At 35.1% G+C, this 25,987-nt stretch overlaps 1 protein-coding gene across 8 annotated transcripts in view; it reads left to right on the top strand.

Moving 5' to 3' along the window:
• NUMB (NUMB endocytic adaptor protein) overlaps positions 1-25,987 on the top strand; it is a 202,942-nt gene that overhangs the window by 136,085 nt on the left and 40,870 nt on the right. For 4 of the 8 annotated variants that reach the window (XR_012478202.1, XM_074235771.1, XM_074235775.1 and 1 more), the window contains 2 exons: positions 8,313-8,387; positions 16,620-16,697. Coding sequence is in view for 7 of the 8 variants with exons in the window: in XM_074235771.1 (XP_074091872.1) it covers positions 8,313-8,387; positions 16,620-16,697 (153 nt within the window). In the remaining variant the exon portion in view is untranslated. The remainder of the gene's footprint in view (positions 1-8,312; positions 8,388-16,619; positions 16,698-25,987) is intronic. The other 4 variants (XM_074235773.1, XM_074235776.1, XM_074235774.1 and 1 more) reach the window with 2 other exon arrangements.

Consider the following 25,987-nt stretch of genomic DNA (forward strand, 5'->3'; position numbering starts at 1 on the left):
CCTTTCCATAGCTCTGACAGAGCAATTTCTTGTTCTCCTAACTAGCTTATGGTATCACCTTTTTTGTCTAGATCCTGTACCCATTTCTACCTTATTTGGTATGGGTGTGCTATCTTGGTCTATGCCTAATTTCTGCTATACTATTTTCCAATTTTCCAAGCAGTTTTTGTTAAAAGAGTGTGTTCTTATCCCCAGAAGCTGGAATCTTTGGGTTTATCAAACAAATGCACTTTAGTCATTTACTACTGTTTCTTTTGTACCCGAACTATTCTATAGATCCATCATTTTATTTCTTAACTAGTACCAAACAGTTTTGATGACCGCTTGCTTTATGATATAATTTTAGATCTGCTTTGGCTAGGCCACCTTCCTTTTTATTTTCATCAATTCCATTGATATTGTTGATCTTTTGTTCCTCCAGATCAATTTTGTTAATTTTTCTAGTTCAATAAAGTAATTTTTTGGTAGGTTGATTGCTGTGGTACTGAAAAAAAGATTTAATTCAGATAGAATTATCATTTTTATTATATTAGCTTGATCTACCCATGAGCAGTTGATATTTCTTTAATTATTTAGACCTGATTTTATTTGTGTGAAAAGTATTTTATAATTGTTTTCATAGTTTCTAAGTTTGTATTCTCAAGTATTTTATGTTGTCTACAGTTACTTTAAATTAAATTCTCTTTCTATCCCTTGTTGCTGTGTCTTTTGAGTAATATGTAGAAATGCTAATGATTTATATGGATTCATTTTATATACAACAAATTAGCTAAAGTTGCTATTGTTTCAAGTAGTTTTTTAGTTGATTTTCTAGCATTCTCTAAGTATACCAACATATCATCTTCATAGAATGAGAGTTTTGTTTCTTTATTACTTATTCTAATTCCCTCAATTTCTTTCTCTCTCTTATTGCTAAATCTAGCATTTCTTTTTCTTTCTTCCACCAGCAGGCATTTATTTATTTGTTTGTTTGTTTATTTATTTAGAGTATGGATTTTTGCTTTATTTTTGTTCTTTGTTGATAATTTAGCTAATAAATAATTGTGGTTCTTTAAAAACATTATTCTATTTATTTATTTATTTTTCCAGCTACATGCAATGGTAGTTTTCAATAATCAATTTTTTCTGCAAGGTTTTGAGTTTCATATTTTTCTCCCTCCCTCCCTTATATTCCCCCTTCCCTGTGATAGAAAGCAATCTAATATAGGTTATCGATGTCTAACCATTAAAGCTAACAATTCTAATTCAATATTAAAGAATAGTGATGATACTGGGATCTTTGTTTTATCCTTAATTTTATTGGTTACCATGGATTTTTGCTATTGTGATGGAGATAATGCCCTGAGGGCTTCTCATTAAAGCAAAGTCTATATTTTTAATATCAGCATTCTCCTGGTATTGTTTTTTTGGCAATGAGCTCTGGAATACAACAATATTTAAAGAACTAAAATGGAGGGGCAGCGGAGCCAAGATGGCAGCATGAAGGCAGCATTTCCTGGGAACTCCTTCCCCCTAAAACTCAAATTATGTCTCAAAAGTCAAATTATGACTCTGACCAAAATTTAGAGAGGCAGAACCCACAGAAAGACTGAGTGATACATTTTCCCAGTTGAGGACAACTTAGAAGCTCCATGGAAAAGGTCTGTTTCATCAGGACTGGGTATTGGAAAAAACCCCAGGGCCACAGTACAGCCCAGCCCAGGCATCACTGGGAACAGCTTGAAGGGCCAGTGAGAGAACTCTACTGCAACAGAATGAGTGTGGAGTGAGGAGCACCAGCCACAGAACCTGCAGTGAGAATTGGGAGAAACCACCCTGCACCTCCAGAGCACAGCCCACAGATGGTAAGGGGGTCAGGGGAGACTGCAGAAATCTCTCTGCTTTTCCTGGGCCAGGACTCTGCTGTTTACCCACTCAGATACAGCTTGTGGTTTGACCTTCCATACTAAGATAGCAGGGACCTCCTCACAGCTCCAGGGTAGAGGGGAGTGCCTGTGGTTATCTGCATATCAAAGCACAGGCAAGAGAGCATAAGATCTTGGAGGAATAAAAGTCCCAGTGGGGTGTCTCCCCAAAAAACCCCAAAGCCTTGGAAGTGCTGTAAATTAGTCTTGGGCTGAGGAAATGAGTAAAGAATAGAAAAAGAAGAATCTAACCATAGAAAATTACTTTAGTCCCTTGGATGATCAAGACACATACTCAGATGACTACAAAATCAAAGCTTCCATATCCAAAACCTCCAAGAGAAATAGAAAATGGGTTCAGACTATGGATGATCTCAAAAAAAGACTTTAAAAAGCAATTAAGGGAGTTGGAGGAAAAATTGGGAGGAGAAATGAGAGCGAGAGCAATGCAGAAAAATCATGAAAACCAAATCAGTAGCTTGGTGAAAGAAAAACAAAAAATACAGATAAAAATAATATGTTAAAAACCAGTTTAGGCCAAATGGAAAAAGCAAAACAAAAGGCAAATGAGAAGAATGCCTTAAAAAGCAGAATTGGTCAGCTGGAAAAGGAGATAAAGTTCTCTGAAGAAAATAACTCCTTCAAATGCAGAGTGGAACTAAAGGATGCTGATAACTTTGAAAGAAATCAGGAAGAAATAAAACTTCCAAAAAAAAACAATAATTAAAGAAAATGTGAAATGTCTCATTGGAAAAAGAACCAACCTTGAAAACAGATCCAGAAGAAATAATTTAAGAATGATTGGACTACCAGACTTCATTTTTCAAGAAATAATATAGCAAAATTGCCCCGAGATCCTAGAAGCAGAGGGAAATAGAAAATAGAAATTGAAGGAATTCACTGATCACCTCCTGAAAGAGATCCCAAAAGAAAAACTTCCAGGAATATTATAGCCAAATTCCAAAACTCCCAATTCAAAGAGAAAATACTCCAAGCTGCCGGAAACAAACAATTCAACCACCGGGGCTCCATAGTTAGGATTACATAGGATCTGGCAGCATCTACGTTAAGGGCTTGTAGGAATTGGAATATGATAGTCCAGAAGGCAAATGATCTTGGTTTACAACCAAGAATCAACTACCCAGCAAAACTGAACATCCTCTTTCAGGGGAAAATATGGACTTTCAGTGAAACAGGGGACATGCAAACTTTCCCATTGAAGCAACTGGAGCTGAACAGAAAGTTTGATCTCCAAGTACAGGACTCAGGTGAATCATAGAGGGGGTGGATGAGAAGGACTTAGTATGAAGAACTTAATGATATTGAACTGTTTATATTCTTGCATGGGAAGAAGATAATGATAATTCATATGAACTTTCTCACTTATAAGAGCTGTTAGAAGGGGCATATATAGACAGGGCACAGGAAGGAGCAGAATATAATGGTATAATATAGTAAAAAGATGGAATCAATGAATGATAAAGGGAAGTACTTGGAGGAAGAGAAAGGAGAGGAAGAAGGAGCTAAGAAATTTCATGTGAGTCAAGAAAAAGCTTTTTCAATGGAGTGGAATAGGGGAAGGCAAGGGGGAATGAGTGAGCCTTCATTCTCATCAGAAACAGCTTAGAGGGGAAATAACATACACATTTAGTAGGGTATAGAAATCTATCTTACCCTAGAGAAAAATGAAAAGAGATGGATGTGATAAGGGGGGAATAGGTGATAGAAGAGAGGGAAGATTGTGGGAGAGGGTACTCAGATACAACACACTTTGGGACAGGGCCAGGATGAAAGAGAGAGAATAGAATAAATGAGAGTGGGGAGGAATAGAGTGGAGGGAAATAGAGCTAGTAATAGCAACTGTGAGAAAAATATTGAAGCAACTTCTCTGGTGGACTTATGATAAAAAGTGCAATGCACCCCAGAGAATAGAGCCTTTGGAATCTGAACACAGACTGAAGTACATTTTTTTTCTCTCTCACTATTCTTGAGGTTTCTCATCTTGTGGGGGAAGGGGGTTTATGTTTACTCTTATAATAAAGTTATTGTAATAATATAAAATAAATAAACCAAAATCATACTTGAAAAAGAAAAAGAAAAACTGAAAATAAGTTATACCAATATACTTTGAAAACTTTCTAAAAATTGAGGGTGGGGAATGTATGCTACATTAGGTTCTTTTCAAGAACCAATTACTAAAAAGAGCTAAGAATTTTTCACCTTATTTGGTCTTTTTTATCTTTAATATGTATAAGTAGTAGTTTTATATAAGTACAGGGTTTTTTTTTTAAGGTTTTTTTTTCAAGGCAAATGGGGTTAAGTGGCTTGCCTAAGGCCACACAACTAGGTAATTATTAAGTGTCTGAGGCCGGATTTGAACTCAGGTACTCCTGACTGTAGGATGACAGGTGCAGTATTCACTTCGCCACCTAGCTGCCCCTAAGTAAGGTATTTTAAAACCAATTAAGTTGTACAAGCAATCTATCAAACAATTATACTCTTAGAATAAAAGCTAAAATTATCTTTTAAAAAATGGAGGGGCTGTAGTGGTTATGAGCAGGCTATTTAATATGAAATACACAAGGAACTTTAACAAGATGTTATCAAAGAATTGTATTAGGAAGAAAAGATGGACTAGTCATATAACAAAGTAGGAAGAGTATTGGACAGTTGACAAAGTGTTTCCATTAATTTCCACTCAAAGTCAATAGGAAGTAAATAAGCTACTTGTGGAAAACTCATGGAAGGCGTGGCATGGATGGGTTGTAAGCTGCAGTGTCAAAAGCATCTTCCAAACTGATGAAATCATGGACTCATTGGAGTATTTGAATCTTGCTAACTTGATCCTATGCGTAGGAGAGAAGGTGGAGGCTGAAATTCTTCTTTATATTTTATGGAATGAACTTGACAGGAACCAAATTCTAAGGTCTCCTTCCCCTTCAGCACAGTCAAAAAGTGACCCATGTAAAGTGTCGCCCCACACACACACACACACACACACACACACACACACACACACACACACAAATAAAATTGCACCAAATCTGTATAAACCTAGAACTTAGAATTTTTAATCGTGGGATATTTTAGGGTGTTTTTTCTTTTGGCCAATGACTCATATGCTGGTATGACCTACCTCACAATTCAAGATACTACTGATTAGGGGCGGCTAGGTGGTGCAGTGGATAGAGCACTGGCCTTGGAGTCAGGAGTACCTGAGTTCAAATTTGGCCTCAGACACTTAATAATTACCTAGCTGTGTGGCCTCTGGCAAGCCACTTAACCCCATTTGCCTTGCAAAAAAAAAAAAACCTAATAAAAACAGATACTACTGATTGATGTAGCCACTGTACCTGTAGAAGTAACACCATGCTAAGGATCATTGCCCCCTATGTGGAGTTCCATTCATTATTACACTGTTCTAAAATTGCCAATTTACTCTCTGTCCCCATTGCTCACCTCACCTCAGTTTAAAAGATTCTTTTTCCCAGGACAAAGCATATGTATTTAGTGAAATGTAATATAATTTCCCTTCTTTTGAGTTAATTGTTTTCTAAGTAGATTATATCAGCTTGTAGGAATGAGTGAACAAATTAGTGAATGAGGTTTATTTTCCATTTGTCCTTATCCAGGTATCTGTTTACACTTAGTTATTGGTATAGAATAAAACATATGCTCCTTGGAATCAGGGATTGTTTTGTTTTTCGGTTTACAGTTCAGTGTGTTCTATGTAATGTTTGTTAAATTGAATTTAACCACTTTATTTCTGTTTTCCATCAGAAACTTGTAATTACCATTTATGCTTTCCATCTCCTTCAGGGATGTGATGAGAGTAAAGCATCTGTTGGAACATTTTGTATTCACGAAGTGTCTTCTGAAAAGAACAAAATTCTTACACACACATCTGTGTTTTCCTTCTTCTTACCATATCTCCCTTTTGCATTGTATTCAACTTGGATAGAAATTACTGGCTTAGTTTCATTTACCAGTTATGAAGAACAATGCCTTAGTGTTTGAGTCCAGTGTTCTGCTAACAAATACTTAATTCCATATGTTATTCATATACTACTCAGAGGCTTTTAAGAACTATCAAATACCTTTTTTAAAAAAGTTAATTGATAGGTAGACTGTGTCAATCAATACAGATTATACCCTCTATATTGGGTAAGGGAGCTGTTGGGGGGGGCGGTGTTTGTGTGTTTAAATGCCTGTTCCTTTTTAGCAGAAGGGCACAGCTGTGTATTTGTTTTTAATTAGTAACTACATGGTCAGTTGACATCTAAGTAAATCAGTGAGTTAGCCTTTTCTGGCGTTGAGGAAGGGAACTATCAGTGTATTTCATGTACCCTTCATATCCTATTCGTTAAATAAGTGGGGGCTATATAGCAAATAGCTGCTTTAATTTGCACTTGGGATGGTAGGAAGCAATGAGCTTGGTGTGGAGATTAAAAATTTTTAAACTCCTACTGAAAATCCAAGCATGTGACATCTTCAGAAGAAATAAGGAAAAGCTTTAGAAAATAGATCAGTCCAATCAGCACTGGAACATGTGGCAGCCTTGTTTAACCTGAATAGCTTCTCTTCTTTTTCTAGCAAGGGGCAAGTTGCCAAGCACAAGGACTAAATAAATAGGCTTAATCTAATTGGGTCTGTAGAGGAGAAAACACTTGGCTTGTTCTATTATGAAAGAGACATGCACAAAGTCAGCATTCCTTGAGCTGCTAAAGCATCATTATATATAACAGAAAATCTGTTTTCTTGGAAATGCAATAATGGACAGAGCATTGGTTCAAGTGGTCTAGAAATTTAGACTTGTGACTTCCAGGTCTCCCCTATGTCACATTTAAGCAAAAATTAGCTTCTTCTCCCCCCACCCCACTCCCACCAGGAATTCATCAGAATTTATTTTATTTGCAATTTTATTATTTACTCTCTTCCCCTATTCCTTTCTACCCTTTTTATTTTTATTTTTTTTTTCAGATATTTTACATCTAAAAAGTAGGGGGGAATGGGATGGAACCCATTACAGAATCTTAGAACAAGATGGGACCTCAGGAGATATCCAGTCTTACCTATACATGAAAAGTAATTCCCAATACAGCATGGTCTTTAGCATCTGTGTGAAGCAAGAGAAGAAAGGGAATGCACTGAAGGAGATATGGTTCCTTCCATGGCAGCCATTCTACTTATGTGTAGCTACCAGACGAAGTTATTCCTGACAGCACGCCTAAGGTTGCCTCTTTGTAACTTAAATCTATTCTGTGTATCTGAGGATAAAATAAGATTGGGATATCTTTCTCTAAGCTAAGAATGCCCAGCTCTTTCAAATAACCTTCATATGAGAGAGCCTTATATGGCATAGAATTGGAACTTCCCCATTATAAGTACAGAGACTGGATATTATTATATCTCTGTCATGTCAGATGTATGTTTTTGTATTAACAACATTCCTGCTCCAAAATTTCTTAATTGTGAAATCCAGTGAGGGTTATTTCCCCCCATTCTTCAACCCTGCTGTCTTTCTGTAGCAGTTAACAGTTTTGTCCATACCTACTTCTGAAAATTCTTTCTTCTCTGACTGTCATGACATTACTTCTGTAGAACGTGGTATTTGAGCAGAGTTCTTGTAGACCAGGGATGAGAAGGGAGAATGTTTCAAGCCTATGAGACAGCCTATGAAAAGATGTGGAGACTGGAGATAGTCTATTAGTATGGCTGAACTGTAAAAGGAGTGTGGTCACATAGAAGGAACCAAACTATCAAGAATTTTAAATGTCTAACAGATGAGTTTATGTTGGAAATAATATGGAAATATTAGAATTTACTGAAGAAAGGAGGTAAGGATAGCTTGACCAGACTTCAGAAAATTCACTTTATATGGAACATGGTTTGGTGAGGGAAGAAATTTGAGGTAAAGAGACCAGTTAGGCTTCTGCAAATAGTCCGGGCCAAGAGGTGATGAAGGCCTGGACTATATTGGTGGCTTTGTGTGCAGAGAAAATGGGATGTATGAAAGATAGGTATAAGATTTAAAATCATATCTTGGACTTGTAGAGGCAGTGAAAGAAAGGACCTGAGGATTGCACCAAGCTGGTGAACCTTGGATTGGACAGATAATGGTACATTCTGTCGTGGAGGTGTCTTATCACTCAGCTTGTGGCCTGCATGGGACACATACCACACTTTCTGATTAAAATGTAATTGGGAAATTGAGCTAACTTAACCTTAGTTTCAGGAAGAAAGGAAGGGTCATCAGCATTTGACAAGAGTGAATACTGGAAGAGAGGAAGAAGTAAAAAAAAATCACTTAGATTTGTCTAAATATCTGGAAATAACCAAAGTATATGTTTCCATTATAATTCATTGTTTCTAGTGTTACACTTACTAACACTTTCCTTTTTTTTATAGTACCTGGGCCATGTAGAAGTTGATGAATCAAGAGGAATGCACATTTGTGAAGATGCTGTAAAGAGACTGAAAGCTGTATGTATATTTGTTTGTCAGCATGTTAAGTCTATATGCTGTTGTTTGTTTGACTGAAAATTGATATCCATATAACTAAAGCAGTCCAGTGTCAGATTTAATGAGCACTTATTTCCTTTAAGAAAAAATGTGGGTTTGCTAATACAGACCATTTATGGTAGTCACTGATCTACACTGTAAACACTTGATTTGACAGACATTCCAGTAGGAAAAAAATTTTTTCTTTCAGTTTGTGCTGCATTTTTTGAAACCAAAGTAAATCAGATGGGGAAGCTAGTTGGTGCAGTGGTTAGAGCACTGACCAAGAGTCAGGAGAAAGAGAAAGCTGAGTCCAAATTCGGCCTCTGTCACTAGCTGTGTAACCCTGAGCAAGTCATTAACCCAGATTGCCTCCAAAAAAATAAAATAAAATAAAAAAAATAAAGTTATTCAGGAAACAGAATTGTGGGAACACAGGCTATTCTAACAGCCATGACACAAACCATTTCCAAGTAAAACGCCACCTGGACAGTCTCAGGAGCTGGCATGCCGCCCTGAGAGATAAGGTGCAGTTTAATTGGAAATGATTTGTGTCATGGCTGTTAGAATAGCCTGTGTACCCACATCAAATTTCTTGAGTACCTACTGTTTTGGAGGCAGGTTAAGGAAAGATATCTTAGTATCTGAGGAAAGACATCATGGCATAGCAGATGGAGATTCAGCTTTGGAGCAAGAAGATCAAGGTTTGAGTCCCACTTCTGACTTTGTAACTTTAGACTGTATGACCCCTGGCAGCTCTAAAACGGTAAGTTGCAATATACTTGCTGATCTTCTTTGGTAATGGGAGTTTCCTCACTGGGAGGCCCCTAAATTAAATAAATTACAAACCTTCTTGAGATGACCTCTTCACCTGTTGTCTCCTCTTGGAGCCATTTGGAGGGAATTGCCTTAGATGTCCTCAATCCTTCTACTTCTAGATCAGCAGTCCTATTTAAAGTTCTAACAGCTCTAAATCCTATGGCCCTTTAGATACTCTGGTTAAAGGACATATTTCAGAACAAGGAGAAAATCTACCCCATTTTTATTCCTCTCTCTACTTCCAGATTGTGTTCACACATGTACATATGTGTATATGCACAAATACATATTTTTTCTATGTCTTTCCCAAAATTATTCAGTCTAAATTCTACTGCCTTTTATACATAGAATGAAATATCCTTTTCTAGGATGGACTATTTTTATTCCTGAATTTCATGTCAGATGTGTATGAGCCTGTTTGAGAAAAGATTTTTTTCATTCTGTTTTTTTTAAAGAAACAAAAATATTAAGCAATACCAGTTTTAAATTCTATGAGGTTTAGATAAAACTTTGAAATTTCTGCTCTTGGATAGATAAGTAGATTGTTGAATCATCTGATACCTGTCTTCCTCTGGGTGAATGAATTACTACTCCCTTTCCTCTAGCGTGCTCTTTAACTATTACTGCACAAGCTTATAGCATTACTTCTGCCTGCCAAATTTATCGTCATCCCAAACAGCATTAAAGACCTATTGCTTTTTCAATGAAACATTGCTATAAGGATGACTTCTATTCAAACTTTCCTTCTAAAGTGCATTCTGGGTAATGTCTTTTGTCTGAATCTTCAAATATCATTGATATACAATTATTCAGGAAGCAATCTACTTAGAGAGGTCAAGGTAGACATTATATGTAAAGGAATTTATCTTGTTATAATTAATGGTGATGATGTTTGTCCTTTGTTCTTGAAGAAGACCATGACATCAAGCTGATGATGCTATGAAAAACAAGTGAATTGGATTTGAATGAGAGGGATGCTGTGCTAAGACACCAGCCTCACTTTCGCCACCAGCCTCACTTTCGCCTCCAGAGCCATCCAGGTCCAGTGGCCAGATATGAATCAGGATGGTTGGAGATGGCCCTGGATGCGAGGCAATCAAGGTTAAATGATTTTCCCAAGATCACATCATTAGTAAGTGTCAAGTATCTGAGGTAATTTGGAGGAAAGAAACACCCTTAAAATAATACGTTGTGGGGCGGCTAGGTGGCACAGTGGATAAAGCACCGGCCCTGGAGTCAGGAGTACCTGGGTTCCAATCTGGTCTCAGACACTTAATAATTACCTAGCTGTGTGGCCTTGGGCAAGCCACTTAACCGCATTTGCCTTGCAAAAAAACCTAAAATAAAATAAAATAATACATTGTGGTGACTAGGGAACTTATACATTTGCTTCCCCCCCCCCCCTTATTTCCACCCTTCCAGCAGTGGATACATAATTCATGAAGATTTTTGGTTGATAGAAGCCCTTCTTTGTCAATTTGCATAGCAGAGTACTTTAAAGTTAACCAGTATACTCAGTTTATCACTTTATCTGCTTACAAAGTACTTTTGTTATTCCACAGATTTATAACCCTAGACATTAATGTCTCCCTCACTATCATGAAGAAACCCTAGGTTCATTTTTACTTTTGTCTGGTAACAACTTTATAATGACTTCAGACCTGTTCGAATATGGCTCCTGCAGTACAAGGTCCTGGAACTTCATTTCATGAGAAAGCAGACTTGAGAATTAACTTGTGACCTCTTTCAGACTATTTTGGAAACCCTACAAAAGAACTTTCACAAGAACTTCCAATTTCCACCATCTTGTACTTCTTCCAAAGTTGAAAATATCAAGTCCTATTGCTTAAGGAGAAAACAAAACAAAAAAGCACCCCTGCCCCCAACCCATCCCCTCTCCCAAAGTCAGAGGACACAAGAGCAAATCTGTTCTGGGACAGGTGAGTTCAGAAGACTAGGATGGGATATGGGAAGCACAAACCCCTTCCCAAATACTTAAAAAAACAACAAAATACTCTTTTACAGAAACAGTTACAAATTCAGAACAAGATAAATAAAAATGAAGATGGGGGGATAAAATTAATCAACATGAAATCTTTTTTTTAAACTATTTTCAATTTTAAGGAGTTTTTAGAAGCAGCTTTTTCCACATTCCATCAATTTTCCAGTAATATTTTGGCACATATCCCAAATCACTCTGATTTCATTGATTGGCCAACTACAGGCCACAGGCCATGCTCCACTTGGTGGGTGTTTGGGTCCTTTCTGTAAATGATAATTGTTTTTGTTTGTCCAGAAACCCTGAGAGTCTTCCCCTCCTAGATTGATTTTTTTTTTTTTGGACTAGGTATAAGAGGTCATTCTTTGCCTCATTTCTTACCTCATTCTTATCTCAGGCTTAATTACTGAATGTCTGTTGTCTCAGGCAAACTGAGACCTGTTAAAGACCACAGCTTAAAAAGGCCCATATTTCTCACATCATCCAGGACCATTTCTAGTCAACCTGATCTGTATCTTGGCACTATCAAGATGGCTCTGGAGGAGAAAGTGAGGCTGATGACTTTGCACAGCACCCCCTTCTCAAATCCAATTCACTTGCATGTAATGACATCACCTCCCTGATACTATGGTCCTCTTTGAGAATGAAGAACAAACAACAGTTAAACAATCACCTAAGAATTTCATTTTCTACTTTGGCTTGGAGTTTAGAATAGGAATAAGGACTCATTCTGGTTTTGATCATTAATTCTACTGAAAAATTACAGGAGAATTTTACAGGGTTGATAATACAATGAATAGTATAGAATTTAGCTAAATATTGAGGTTGCTAATCAATCTATCATTGCCAGGGGAAAAAAGATATATATAATCTATATATCTATATCTATGTATGTCTATATCTATATTTATATCTATCTATCTATATATCTATCTATATATCTATATATATCTATATATATCTATATCTATATATCTATATATATCTATATATCTATATATCTATATATATATCTATATATATCTATATATCTATATATCTATATATCTATATATCTATATATATCTATATATATCTATATATATCTATATATATATATATATATATATATATCTATATATATATATATATATATACCTTCAATATATCATTGCCAGGAAAAAAGATATAGATATAATATATATATATATATATATATATATAAATTTTTACTTATATAGACTTATATAAACTTCTAGTTCTTTTAAAACTACATGTTGCTATTCCTCAGTCATGCAATTTTCAGCCTAGTGTTTTTAAATTAGAAAAAGTAAAAAAGCAATGAAAGCTTCTTTGTACACCTCTCACTCCATAGCTTTATTTGTTATTGTATTAAAACTTAAATAGTATCCAAGGGGGGGGAGTAGGAAGGTGTCACATTGTTCTTTTATTATCGAAATTTAAAATTCTGATGGATGATTTTGAAATTTGTTCAGAAAATACTTGACGGTGGTGCTTGAGTAGTTTAATGCACCATTTCAGAAAAACTCAAAATTTATCTAGTTATCTAGTTATCTATGTGTAAGCAGTGTTGGTTAGAAGAAAATTTAGTTAGTGGAAGTGATCATTATTTGGTATTTCTTAAAGGAATGGTGTTTTTTCTATTGTATATTTTTTCTTTGTTTTTTTAGGTTTTTGCAAGGCAATGGGGTTAAGTGGCCTGCCCAAGGCCACATGGCTAGGTAATTATTAAGTGTCTGAGACCGGATTTGAACCCAGGTACTCCTGACTCCAGGGCCGGTGCTTTATCCACTGTGCCACCTAGCCGCCCCTTCTATTGTATATTTTTATATTTTTTGTTGTGAACTTTTCAATGATGTTTTGATCTTTTTAATTATTTTTTGAATAGTCTGGTGTTTTTTTTTTTGGTGGGAGGGGGAGCCAGTAGGAATATTTAGATCTCTTGGAGTTTTGTTCTTGACATCATAAAGCCTAACTATTTGAGACCATAAGACTTATTTGTACCATGACTTTATATTCACCAGATGTGGTAAAGTATTTAATAATTTTATCTATACCAGGGAATATTGCAAACCTCAATGCATGATCAATTCAAATGATTCCTTTATTTTTCTAGATCTGCAAAGAGATTGGTGTTTATATTGGTGAAAATTTCATTAGATCTTTAATCTTTTCATCTTTAGAAAAAATTGACTACTTTGATCTCTCTTTCTGGAAAAATTGGATTGCTTTTGTAGAAGATGCATCTGGAATTCTATTCTTTCCCATTTTCCCCCCTCTTCTCTGTTTCTCCCTGTTCCCCCCTCCCATCTTCCCTTTTTCTTTCCTATTTCACTTTTCTTCCTTCTTTCTTCCTTTTCTTTATTTTAAATAAAAGGTGTGTAGGCGAGGGAGAGGATGAGCCCTCAAGCCCAGCTTAACTACACTTATATTAAAACCAACCAGTCATTAAAAAGGAGTTCCTTATATTCTCTCAGCAGTGTTTTAGGTCCTAAGTCTACATCTGTGGGAGGTGCTCTGTAATCTCATTAAGTTTGTTGAAGAATTTATCAGCTTGGTCAGTGATTCCCCTGATCAATACCCTTTTCATAAATAAAATTGATTTATTTTGGATTAAGTAATTCAGGAAATATATGAACACAGATGTAAAGATACAACAGTTGTTAATTTGCAACATTTTTAATACATGATAACTTGTCTGCACTCTAACATCTGAGATGCTAAGATGGTTAGTAAAATTAGTCAAGTTTACATAACAAGTTACATAACAATATCCCTGCCACCCCTAAGTTTATTTTGCTGTTTTATTTAATATCATGTTTTTGTGAAGCCACTTAAGATCTTTAGGTTTCTTTACTTAGAACTAGTGATATTTTCAATGGAAGTAACTAGAATTAGAATGGTATCTAGTTTGAGAATCAAAACAATCCAATTAAATAATCTATTTATTATAACTGACTTTAAATTACCCACCTAAACATGTGTATCACCAACTCTGATAATCACATTTGTAGTTTGCTGTCTTTTCAACTTATCAGGTCATATATGGAGTATTAGGATAATAATATCTTCCTTGATAATTGGCAATCTAGGGACCTCATGATATTTCTCAGAGTTCATTTAACTGGAATGAAAAATTGTCTTTTTCTAAGCCATTTCTTAAAAGATAAACCTGTATATATATCTTGACTCTGATGTCAAGCACATTTAAAAAGTAAAGCCTTTTTTTCCATTATTTATATGTTGTCCTTCTCTGTTTTGGTTTTAGATTAGCTTCATTATACTACTAGTTTCTAATATGTTTGGTTTTTTAAAAAATTTCACTATTTGATATATTTGTTTTAATATATGTTCTTGTTTTAGCAGGTGTAAAAGAATCATAATTTAATTGTTATTAAATGAGCATTAGAAGTATTCACTAAACTATTAACTTGTAATATTTTAAACATTCATTTTGCATGTCACCTCTTCATTAACATTTGGGAACAATTTTAATGAAAGAAAAATATATTCTTCATGTTTAACAAGTGCTTTGCTGATAACCAAATTAATTAACTGACTATTTCCCTCCATTCTTTCTCTTCCACAAAAATGAGGTAGTCACTGACAAATCTTCTAGCTTATGCTGCTACTTTGACTGCTGTGGTTACTTACAGTTTAACAAAACCACTATCACTGAATTTGGCAGCAGAAATGGGCCCTTTCCTACTTGCTACATGAACTTCATTTTGGTTACTTCAATTTAACAAATTTATTGAGCATCTGCTATGTGCAAGGCTTTGGAGAGACAAGGGAAATTGTAAATAGCCACTGTCCTCAAGGAATTTAGATTCATTTCAAATTGAAAATAATTGCTATACTTTAGAATGTTATTTATGCACTAGACACACATGAAACTTTACTTGTTTTATGATTATACTGTATGAATTTAAATACCTTTAAATTGCCTGTAACAATTTAATCAAGATAGGTAAGTGTCTATTTCTAGAACAGATAGTTCTTAGTCTTTTTTAGGTCATATACGCAGATTGCAACCCCTTTTCATAGTGATGTTTTTAAATGCATAAAATAGAATCAATAGACAAAGGAAACAATTACATTGAAATACAGTTATTGGAATATTTTTAGAAACAAGTTAATGGATTCTGTGTTAAGAACTCCTGTTTTATAAGTAGATCTAATACTAATCAAATAAATATAAAAGCTTGAGGTACATTGTGACATAACCCAGGAACTACAAAACTGAAAATGAATCTCTTCAGGTCTTTGATTTAATAGATTGATGGCATCATACTAATTGGTCTTAAATAATGGCTTAAATTTAATTACACTTTTTTCCTTTATCAAAAGTTAACTTTTAATGAATTGCAGTATATATATTTTGTTTAATAAATATTTAGTGAATTATAATTTCAATTTTTATAACAGTGGTTAATTTCTATAATTTTTTAAGAAATTATAAAAATCCTTTAAAAAATTTGTATTTGAATTGTAAATGCCAACCTATCTGTCCAAGCCTTTCCAAAAAATATACACAGCTTTGTTCCCTAATTTAGATTGAGGTCCACTGGCTTGGTTAGATCTCAGATTAATCTGTCCTCCTTACACCAGTTTTGCCAACTGCAGTGATTTGATGCACTCTGCAGGTGTCTGAGGCAAAGTCCATCTGTTCTTTTTCCAGACATACTTTGTTTGCTGTTTATATTTAAAAGAAGTGGATCTTGATGTAAAAGTAATTGGAATTCTATGGACTACCAATTATAAAGACCTTTGGAACTAGGCTAATACTACTTCTTTAATGTGTCATGCAAACTTTTTCTTATCTGTAAATATGGAAACCTCCATTTGCTTACTAATTAAGGAAAAACAATAATATGAAATAAGAACCTAGCCTTGATCTACAATCATTTAAAAAAAACAAAATTTTTTGAGGGGTGTATTGTGACTCTTCCTTCCCAGAGATGGACTTGCCAGTTGATATCTTCCATAGTGATGTTTTGTCAGTTGTAAAGAAAAGAATGTTTTGGGAACCATCCTTCTCATATAAAAGAACCAAGTTATTCTAAATTTCGTCAGACTAAAGATTCCTAATATTTCTCTGCTGCCAAATTTAGAGGATTATTCTATTAAGAGAAATAAATAGGATTACAGAAAAAAAAATGCCAAACTAACCACTCTGCATGAGTGCGGATTTGAAGTTATATTTTCTTATCCTTCTTTTCACCAACTCTGGGGCTGTGTGATGCTTTGTTCTTTGTTTTCGTGGGCCTTTCCTCTTTTCCCTGTTACTCCCTGTACAGATAACTCTAAAACTCTTCCTCCCTCCCCCTTCCCTCTTTGTCCCTCTCCCCACTTTTATATGTGCTTGTGGGTTTGAAACCCTGGGACATTTGTAGCCTCGTACAATAATAGCGCTCGACTTGTCCCTCCTGTTCCTCCAGGAAAGGAAGTTCTTCAAAGGCTTCTTTGGAAAAGTAAGTTTACTGCCCTGTTTGTGCTTGTTGTATAAGGAGTTACACCCCTCGTTTAGCATTACATATTGCTATCTATATTGTATGTCAGTTTAACAAAACTTACAGGAACTTTGACTTAAGTATTTTACTCCTCATGAATCAATCCAAGGATTGACTTGGTGTGTGTGTGGACTAAAGTAGGCCTCAGTGCCTGTATTTAATACCTGAATATCAGTGGATGTCCAGGGGATTCAAATATTTTCAGTAGATCCTAGGAAATAATTTTAAATTTATGATCACTCACCTTAAGATTAGAGGTCAAATGATCTTGATGAGGGGCTTGAATTAGAGTGGCCACCGATATTCCTTCCAGGTCTAAATTTTTGAAGATATGTTCCTTGCCCACAGTATCATTCATGAACTAATAAAACTGGAGCTTTTGTTTCATGTTCAGTTTTGGAAAAGAAGTAGAGAAGAAACTTGAAATTCAAACAAAACAAGTTCTCTCCCAGGTTTTATTATCATAAATTCAAAACTATTTCCTTTAAACCACATTCAAGCAAAATTAAAATAAAATAAAATTAAAGCAATTCTCTTCAGGAAGCTTGCTGATATTTTAACATTGTTACCTAAGAAAAATGAGTGTTTAATTATGGTTTCTCATGATGCCTGTCAATTGTATTATGTCCTTAATGAGGACCTCTTTAAAGCCAAAACTGTAATATTTATTCTTTCTTGTGAAGACTAAGAGTCTGTAATCAGTCAACAGATTCATTCATTAAAACAATATCACTTCATAGTAGATGGTAAATTTCTGCTATTTTTTTAACAAGACTTTCATCATTTACTTTTATCATAGTAGAGCTAAATAGATTATTTCATCCAAGAGCTAAATAGATTATTTCATCCAAACTTAAATTTCTGGAATCATTTTAATATCTTAATATAAGATACTTCAGCTTGTTAATATAGTGACATTTTTGAAGAAAACATTCCCTTTTCCCAATCAGGAAGACATTTTAATCATCACTTTATTTTAAAATATTTTTGACCTTATGAGGTCATTTTTAAATTGACAATATAAATTGATTTTAAGAAATTTGACTTAAGTGGGGTTTTTTGGCTGGCATTTGAAATGAAAGGTGAAATAGTTTGCCTTTACATATCATAAGAAATTTTTAGCAAGTATTTTAACTCTCAGTCATGTTAAGAGTTCCTTAGTTGAGGAGAAGCATGAATTGGGCAGCTAGGTGGTACAGTGGATAGAGTGCAAGGCCTGGAGTCAGGAAGTCTTACTTAATTCAAATCTGGCCTCAAACACCTACTAGCTGTGTGACCTTGGTCTTAACCCTGTTTGCCTCAGTTTCCTTATCTGTAAAATGAGCTGGAGAAGGAAATGGCAAACCATTCCATTATCTCTGCTAAGAAAACCCCATATGGGGTCATAAACAGTTAGACACAACTGTAAAATGAATGTTGTCAACAAGACATCCATGTTTGGAGGGAATCTGATACATAGACATCCCTTCATAATCATATCATTTTTATTTTGATTAAGCAAATATTTTATTCTGTCCCTGTAAAGTTCAGTGCCAGGATGATAGACTCTAGGATACATAATTTAAAACACAACAAAAACAAACCTAGCTCTCAAGGACTTTACATTCTATTGGGAGAAAAAACATATAGTCAGTGGTAAATAGCAAACTATTACAGAAAGCTTTTACAGATATTCAATTTTCTTTTCAAAATCAATTCCTAAAAGCAGCACCACATTGACACAGTATACATATACTTTTTGACATCTGATTTCTTACATTTAGCTTAAAATAAACTTGGGCAGCATAGTTAAGAATAAGGGTTACATGTATGTTGGTTTTTCAGTCGCTCAGTCAGCAAAAATTTACTAAATCCTTACTGTATGCCATGCTCCATCCTCAACATGAGAATACCAAGAAAAGCAAATATTTTGAAGGGCAAGAAAACATACATCTTGCAAATAATTAGGCAGAAAGAAAAATAAAATAGAGAAAGTAGAAGGTGATCTGATAAGAGAAGGCACTAGGATATTAGTATAAAGAATTGCATATTAGAGTATTTTGTTGTAGCTTTTATTACATTGTACTACTTGGTCATATTTTATGTTTAGAAAGGAGGCACAGATGGAATTATGTTTGTATCATTTCTATAAAGCTAATTTCCAAACTTTTCTATAAAACTAGAATCAGAAAGCATATTTCAACCACACAAATTTCTAGAAACTCACTTTCTAAACTTTTTGACATTAAAGTTAAATGTCATCTTTCTAAAATTTTCATCACTAATACAAGTGCCTCTCCTGGCAGTTAAATCAATCATGTTAATGTTTACCAGACAAGAGTTATTTACAATTTGGGTGAAATGTTGAAACATTTCTCTTGAGGATGTTTTTGTTTTTGTTTTAGATTTTTGCAAGGCAAATGGGGTTACGTGGCTTTCCCAAGGCCACACAGCTAGGCAATTATTAAGTGTCTGAGACCGGATTTGAACCCAGGTACTCCTGACTCCAGGGCCAGTGCTTTATCCACTGCGCCACCTAGCCGCCCCTTGAGGATGTTTTTAAGGAAAGCTTTTCTAATAAGAAAGTCTCATAATAATTTTTTTTGGGGGGGAAAACAATGAATTTTTAAAGAGCTTTTTCCTGCCTAGTAAATAGATGAATATTCATTTTATAGTGAAGCATGATATTAAAAGGAAGGTTTTCATGATAGCTTACCAAAGTGTGGACAGAGAATGTTCTTTTGACAAAAAAAAAACATTTTTTAAAAATAGGCAAACAATCTTTTTTCTAGATCTTTTTAATTTTTTTAATTTTCAATTTATTTCTCTATTTTGAATTTTACAGTTTTTCCCCTAATCTAGCTTCCCACCCCACCCCACCCCACCCCCACCCCCCACAGAAGGCAGTCTGTTAGCCTTTACATTGTTTCCTGGTATACACTGATCTAAGTTGAATGTGATGAGAGAGAAATCATATCCCTGAGGAAGAAAAATAAAGTATAAGAGATAGCAAAATTACATAACAAGATAATGTTTTGTTTTTTAAATTAAAGGTAATAATCTTTGGTCTTTGTTCAAACCCCATGATTCTTTCTTTGGATACAGATGGTATTCTCCATCACAGATATCCCCAAAATTGTTAGGCAAGCAATCTTATTGGAATTATAGCTAGAGAAAAAAAGTCCCTACATATATAATATGTTATTATAGTGTTTCTTCTTAAATTCAGCCTTGGTGTGTATGTGTGGACTAAAGTAGGCAATCATCCTAGCTAAATATCACCAATCACCCAAATTATTAAAATCCTTGTATCACTTGTATATTGATGAGAGCTAACAATGAATAGAGCTTTATAATATATGCCAAGCATGGCTATCTTGCATTAATTAATTATAGGAACTATAGCTTCTAGTAGTTCAGAAATTATGAAGCTATGAAATGAGAAGGCACCGGATATTTTAAAAGATATGGCAAACACCTTCTTATAAATAGCAGTGAGTTAGAAGTTTTGGACTATTCGTGCTGATCCTGATTCCTGTTGCTCGAAGTCCCAGTCCTACTTCTTTTCTTCAGCAGCCTCCCGACCCTACCTGGTCCTACTTCTCATTCCTAAGGATAATATTTATATTATAAGTTTCAGCCATGTGACATAGATGAATTTAAGCTATACCATAGAAGGAAGCATGCTATATCTCTGTTCTAGATATTCCTCTGTCTGTGATAAGATTATATTTCTAAACTTATTTCAGGAGTTGAGAAAAATTCCAAATTGAAGACTCAAAGATATTTGCTTGAATTTGTTTTTTCCTTTTTTTTGTATGCCTAGACCTTAGCACAGTGCATGACAAAATATTGGAACTTATTAAATGTCTAGAAACTAACTGATTGTGATTCCTTTATGTCTAACTTAATACGGTTTTGCTGAATTTAAATGTATTACCTATAGAATCAGCAGTGCCATTCTTGGTCTTGGCCTTCTGAAGGTTGTCATATACAGGTAAAGCGAATAGCTCAGGATAAACACAAGGCCATATATACAAATATGTAATTACACCTTCCCAAAATAGGCACATGGTACTTTAAACTTGAAGTATATATATTTTTTCAATTATAAAGATTTTATTTATTTTGAGTTTTACAATATTTCCCCTAATCTTACTTCTCCCCCCCCACAGAAGGCAATTTGACAATCTTTACATTGTTTCTATGGTATACATTGATCCAAATTCAATGTGATGACAGATAAATCATATCCTTAAGGAAGAAACATAAAGTATAAGAGATAGGAAGATCATACAATAAGATATCAGTTTTTTTTCTAAATTAAAGGTAATAGTCTTTAGTCTTTGTTCAAACTCCACAGTTCTTTCTCTGGATACAGATGGTATTCTCCATTGAAGACAGCCCCAAATTGTCCCTGATTGTTGCACTGATGGAATAGGCAAATCCATCAAGGTTGATCATCACCCCCATGTTGCTGTTAGGGTGCACAGTGTTTTTTTCTGGTTCTGCTCATCTCACTCAGCATCAATTCATGCAGATCCCTCCAAGCTTCGCTGAATTCCCAACCCTCCTGGTTTCTAATAGAACAGTAGGGTTCCATGACATACATATACCACAGTTTGTTAAGCCATTCCCCAGTTGAAGGACATTTACTTGATTTCCAATTCTTTACCACCACAAACAGGGCTGTTATGAATATTTTTGTACAAGTGATGTTTTTACCCCTTTTCATCATCTCTTCAGGGTATAGACCCAGTAGTGGTATTGGTGGATCAAAGGGTATGCACATTTTTGTTGCCCTTTGGGCGGAGTTCCAAATTGCTCTCCAGAAAGGTTGGATGAGTTCACAGCTCCACCAACAATGTAGTAGTGTCCCAAATTTCCCGTAACCCTTCCAACAATGATCATTGTTCTTTCTGGTCATATTGGCCAGTCTGAGAGATGTGAACTGATACCTCAGAGAAGCTTTAATTTTTATTTGAAGTATATTTTTAATAAATTTTCATATTTGAACACTTCAACTAATGTCCTTCTCAGATACCTTTGGTCTCAACCACATCCTAGCTATGGGACCCTGGGCATAGTACCTAATTTGCCTCTCTGCCTCTCTCTCTCTCTCTCTCTCTCTCTCTCTCTCTCTCTCTCTCTCTCTCTCTCTCTCTCTCTCCCCCCCTTTCCCTCTCCCTCTCCCTCTCCTTCTCCCCCCCCCCAAGTTGTTGTGAGGATCAAATGAGATAATAATTCTAAGGCACTTAGCCCAAAACAAATGTTAGCTATCAATTGTTATTATGGTGACACAGAACTGACACTGAGGACTCCAAGACTGTGTCAGTTCAGGTCTGAATGACAGGTGCTTATTGTCCTAGAAATGATCTTGCCACTTTTGGAGAGGTTCCTCACCAAGTTGGTATCAAGATGACAAACTTTGCTGCCACAGCTATTCTCAAAGACCACCTGCTATGTTACAGAACAGTTGTGTTCTATGTTTTTATTTTTTTCTATACTAGTGAAATCACAGATCCTTGTAGTAATGGAATAATTGAATCATAGCATGCTCTTAAGTATCATTTTTATCTTTTTTGGGAAAAGAAAGTTTTTTTAAAATTCCACTTAACTATATAATCTCTGTTTTGAAAAGTATTTCTAGCTTCCTTAACAATTCAGGGAATAGTCAAAAGTAAGAAGCTAAGTCCTCTAGCAGCTTTATTTTAATCTTTTTTTCTAAGTAAGATATGAAAATCATGTTATAAACCAGAGCAAACTCCCTAGCTTATCATATCCCTATTCTATTCTTTTATTATTTTTTTAAAAAAATATTTTTTATTGTATTTATTTATTTTTTATTTGACTTGCCCAAGATCACACAGCTAGGCAATTATTAAGTGTCTGAGGCTAGATTTGAACTCAGGTACTCCTGACTCCAGGGCTGGTGCTCTATTCACTGTGCCACCTAGCTGCCCTGACAAGTTCATCTTTAAAATTAAAATATTTTCTTTTTTGGAAATCCTTGGCCCCTATCAAAGGAACAATGTTCATTTCTTATCCTTAGAGAAATACTACATAATTGTCTTTGGCATTTTATATACATTTCTTATCTGGTGCACTATAACTCAAGTTTACACATTTCTAGTGAATACTAAGATTTTTCTGTATATTTCTAAGGTAACTGAAAGCATAAGCTAAAATTTTCCTCATTTACAGGCTTAAGAATCAGTCTTTTCAAGGCACACACCTGTCTATGAGGGTGCTCTCTATGAATCCAACCATTTTCTTACTATGTGGTTGGTGAACCATGAACTCTCCAGAGAACATTGTGCTAGTTTTCTCTCTAGGGAAGGGCAGAAAATCATCCATTTCCCATAAAAACTCAGTGAGTGGTATACTAGAATGTAGATTTGGAAAAATAGATTTTCCAATTCCTCTTGGTGCTGTTGCTTTTAATATATGTCAGAACATATATTCCAAAGAATAAAACAGAAATAATAATTCAGTAAGAACATATCAAAGTACAAAAAAAAAAAGATTAACGTCATACAGGAAAGGGTGTGGGAATTAAAATAGCAGCAAGGAGGAAAAGGGAGGGTATACCAGACACTCCCTCATTTAGGGAAAAAGAACCAAGTCTATTCTCCAGTAGATAAGTGGTCAAAGGATGTGAACAAATGGTTTTTTAAAAAAGAACTACATACTATTAATGACCCTATGAAAACATACTCCAAGTCACTGATGATAAGAAAAATGCTAAGTAAATACAGCTCTAAAATTTAACTTCACTCCATGCAAATGATAAAAGATGAAAATTGTCAGTTTTGGAGGAGCTATGGAAAGACAGGCATACTACTGCCCTATAGGTGGAGCTTTGAGATAGTCTAACTTTTCTGGATTTCAGTCTGGAATTATGCAATAAAATTAACTAAACTGTCCATACCCTTTAACCCAGAAATCTCATTATTGAATGAGTATTACAAGAAAATAAAAATCAGAAACGAAGTTATCTAATACCAACCAAAAATATTGGTAGTGAACAACTGGAAAACAAAGAGGGAGATGGTTGAAAAAAATTATGGTATGAGAATGTAACATTGTAGTCATATTGTATAGTAATAAAGATGAATATTTAGGAAAACAGAGAAACATTAGGAAGTTCATGTGAACTGATGCAGAGGGATATGGAAAATCAAAAAGAAGACTAAACAGTGACTATGGCAAAGTAAATGAGAAACTCACTAAAAGAAAATTAGACTCTTAAGTCTTGGGGGGGAAAAAAACCATAAAGATCCTAAAGAACAGAGATAATGAAACATCTCATCCTTAACTGCCAACAAATGAAAAGCTACTAGGACAGTCCCATGTCAGCTGGGGGTATTTATTCATATGGTTTTGCTTTATATGTTCAGTTTAAAGGCAACATGGGAAAGGATTATGATATAACATTGAAACACATTAAAAAAAAACTAAGAAATTGACAGAGATAGCAATCCAGAGCTTGCCATAAGGAGTTAATTAGGATAAGCCCTAAGCCCTAAACTACAGTGAATAGCCCTCCCTTCACCATAGGCCTGATTCCTCCTGGCCTCTCTGACACTTTATCTGAAATGGCATCTTTTGAAATTGCACTAATAAGTAGTTATATAGTCTCAGATTTTTAAGAGTTGTAAGATTCCTTTTCACATCATTAAGCTTTGATGAAGATTCAAGATAACACTAAAGATTTCATTTCATGTCCGTCCTGTGGTAAGAACATGAATTCCATTGGTTCCCTTTGTCCACGACTTTAGTTCTCCAAAAAAAATCTTCCACGAACCTGAGATTGAAGAGCAATATGATAATTCTGCACATCATATTCTTGCCATTTCAAAATAAATTCACCATTCACAGATTCTCCTGACTCCAGGGCTGGTGCTCTATTATTAGGTACTGGCATCATTCAAAAACTAGTGAAGCCACAACGATGGCTTGAACTGAACATATTCACAAAACAGCAGGACTCCCTGATTGCTGCTCCAAAATGGGAGCAATCACAAACTAACAGGACAGACTAAAAAAAATTAGAGTAAGAATTTCTCTATTGTGCCTTCTGGGTTAGGGTTGCTTCATTATGAGGCCTAGTCAGTATCAAGTTGATGAATATCTATTTCTGTATTAGAAAATGTTATTTCCAGATGTGTTGTCATCCATTTATGTAAGTGTTAAGGAGGGGGAAAAAAAAGAAAACAACACTTTCTGCATGGTATGCACATGCCTTAGTTTGAGACTGGGGGCTACTTGCAAAGCTTTCCCTTCCTCTTTGCCTTATGGACTTTAGTCACTTCTGTGATTGCATGCCCAGTTGATCTGCTGCAGCTGTGATTTCCCAGCATTTTATAATTGTTTCCCATAATTTGACATTGTGCCCCTGTGTTGGTAAGACACTTTTTTTAGTCTGTCCTGTTAGTTTGTGATTGCTCCCATTTTGGAGCGGCCATCGGGGGTCCTGCTGTTCTGTGTATATGTTCAGTTCAAGCCATCGTTGTGGCTTCACTAGTTTTTTGAGTGATGCCAGTATCTAATTGCTTGTCTGAGTAATCACAGAATTTTATTGCATTTATAAGTGACATAAAGATCATTTAAGCCCCTTCTCTGTATTTCATGTAAAAAGTAGTTTGTAAGGTAAACTGATCAAGAAAATGAATTCAATGATTCCATTCAAATAAGATTTTATCTCTCAAGAGCAACACAGGAACTTCAGAGTTCTTCTATTCTTATAGCATCTCTGACAAATAATCATCCAAAGTGTGCTTGAAGACTTCCAATGCCAGAGAAGTCTCTACCTGATGAGACAGGTCTATTATGTTTTCGGACAGTTTTGATTGTTACAAAGGTGTATTTTGCTTGTTAGGAAGCCTAAATCTACTTCTCTCTGACTTTTAACCTTGCTTTAAAAATTGAAAATCAACTACCACTGTTAGTCTCTTGGATAAACATCTCCAGTCTTCCATGGATCTTCTGAAGGCATATTCTTCAGTTCCTGTTTTATTCAAACCACTCCAGGCCATCACTATCTTGTTGAAATATGGCAGCCACAACTAGAGAAGATACTCTAGACACATGATCTGATCAGGGCATCCCTTGTTTCAAGAGGGTCTGTCTCTCTTTATGCAGCCAAGAATTACATTAACTTTTTACTTCCATATCACATATAGAACTCACATAATCCACTAAAATCCACAGGTCTCTTTACATAAACTGTGCCTTCCCCAATCCTATTCTTTGTGTTAACTTTCATCTTC

The sequence above is a fragment of the Macrotis lagotis genome, chromosome 4 (assembly GCF_037893015.1).
Source record: "Macrotis lagotis isolate mMagLag1 chromosome 4, bilby.v1.9.chrom.fasta, whole genome shotgun sequence".
NCBI lineage: Eukaryota > Metazoa > Chordata > Mammalia > Peramelemorphia > Peramelidae > Macrotis > Macrotis lagotis.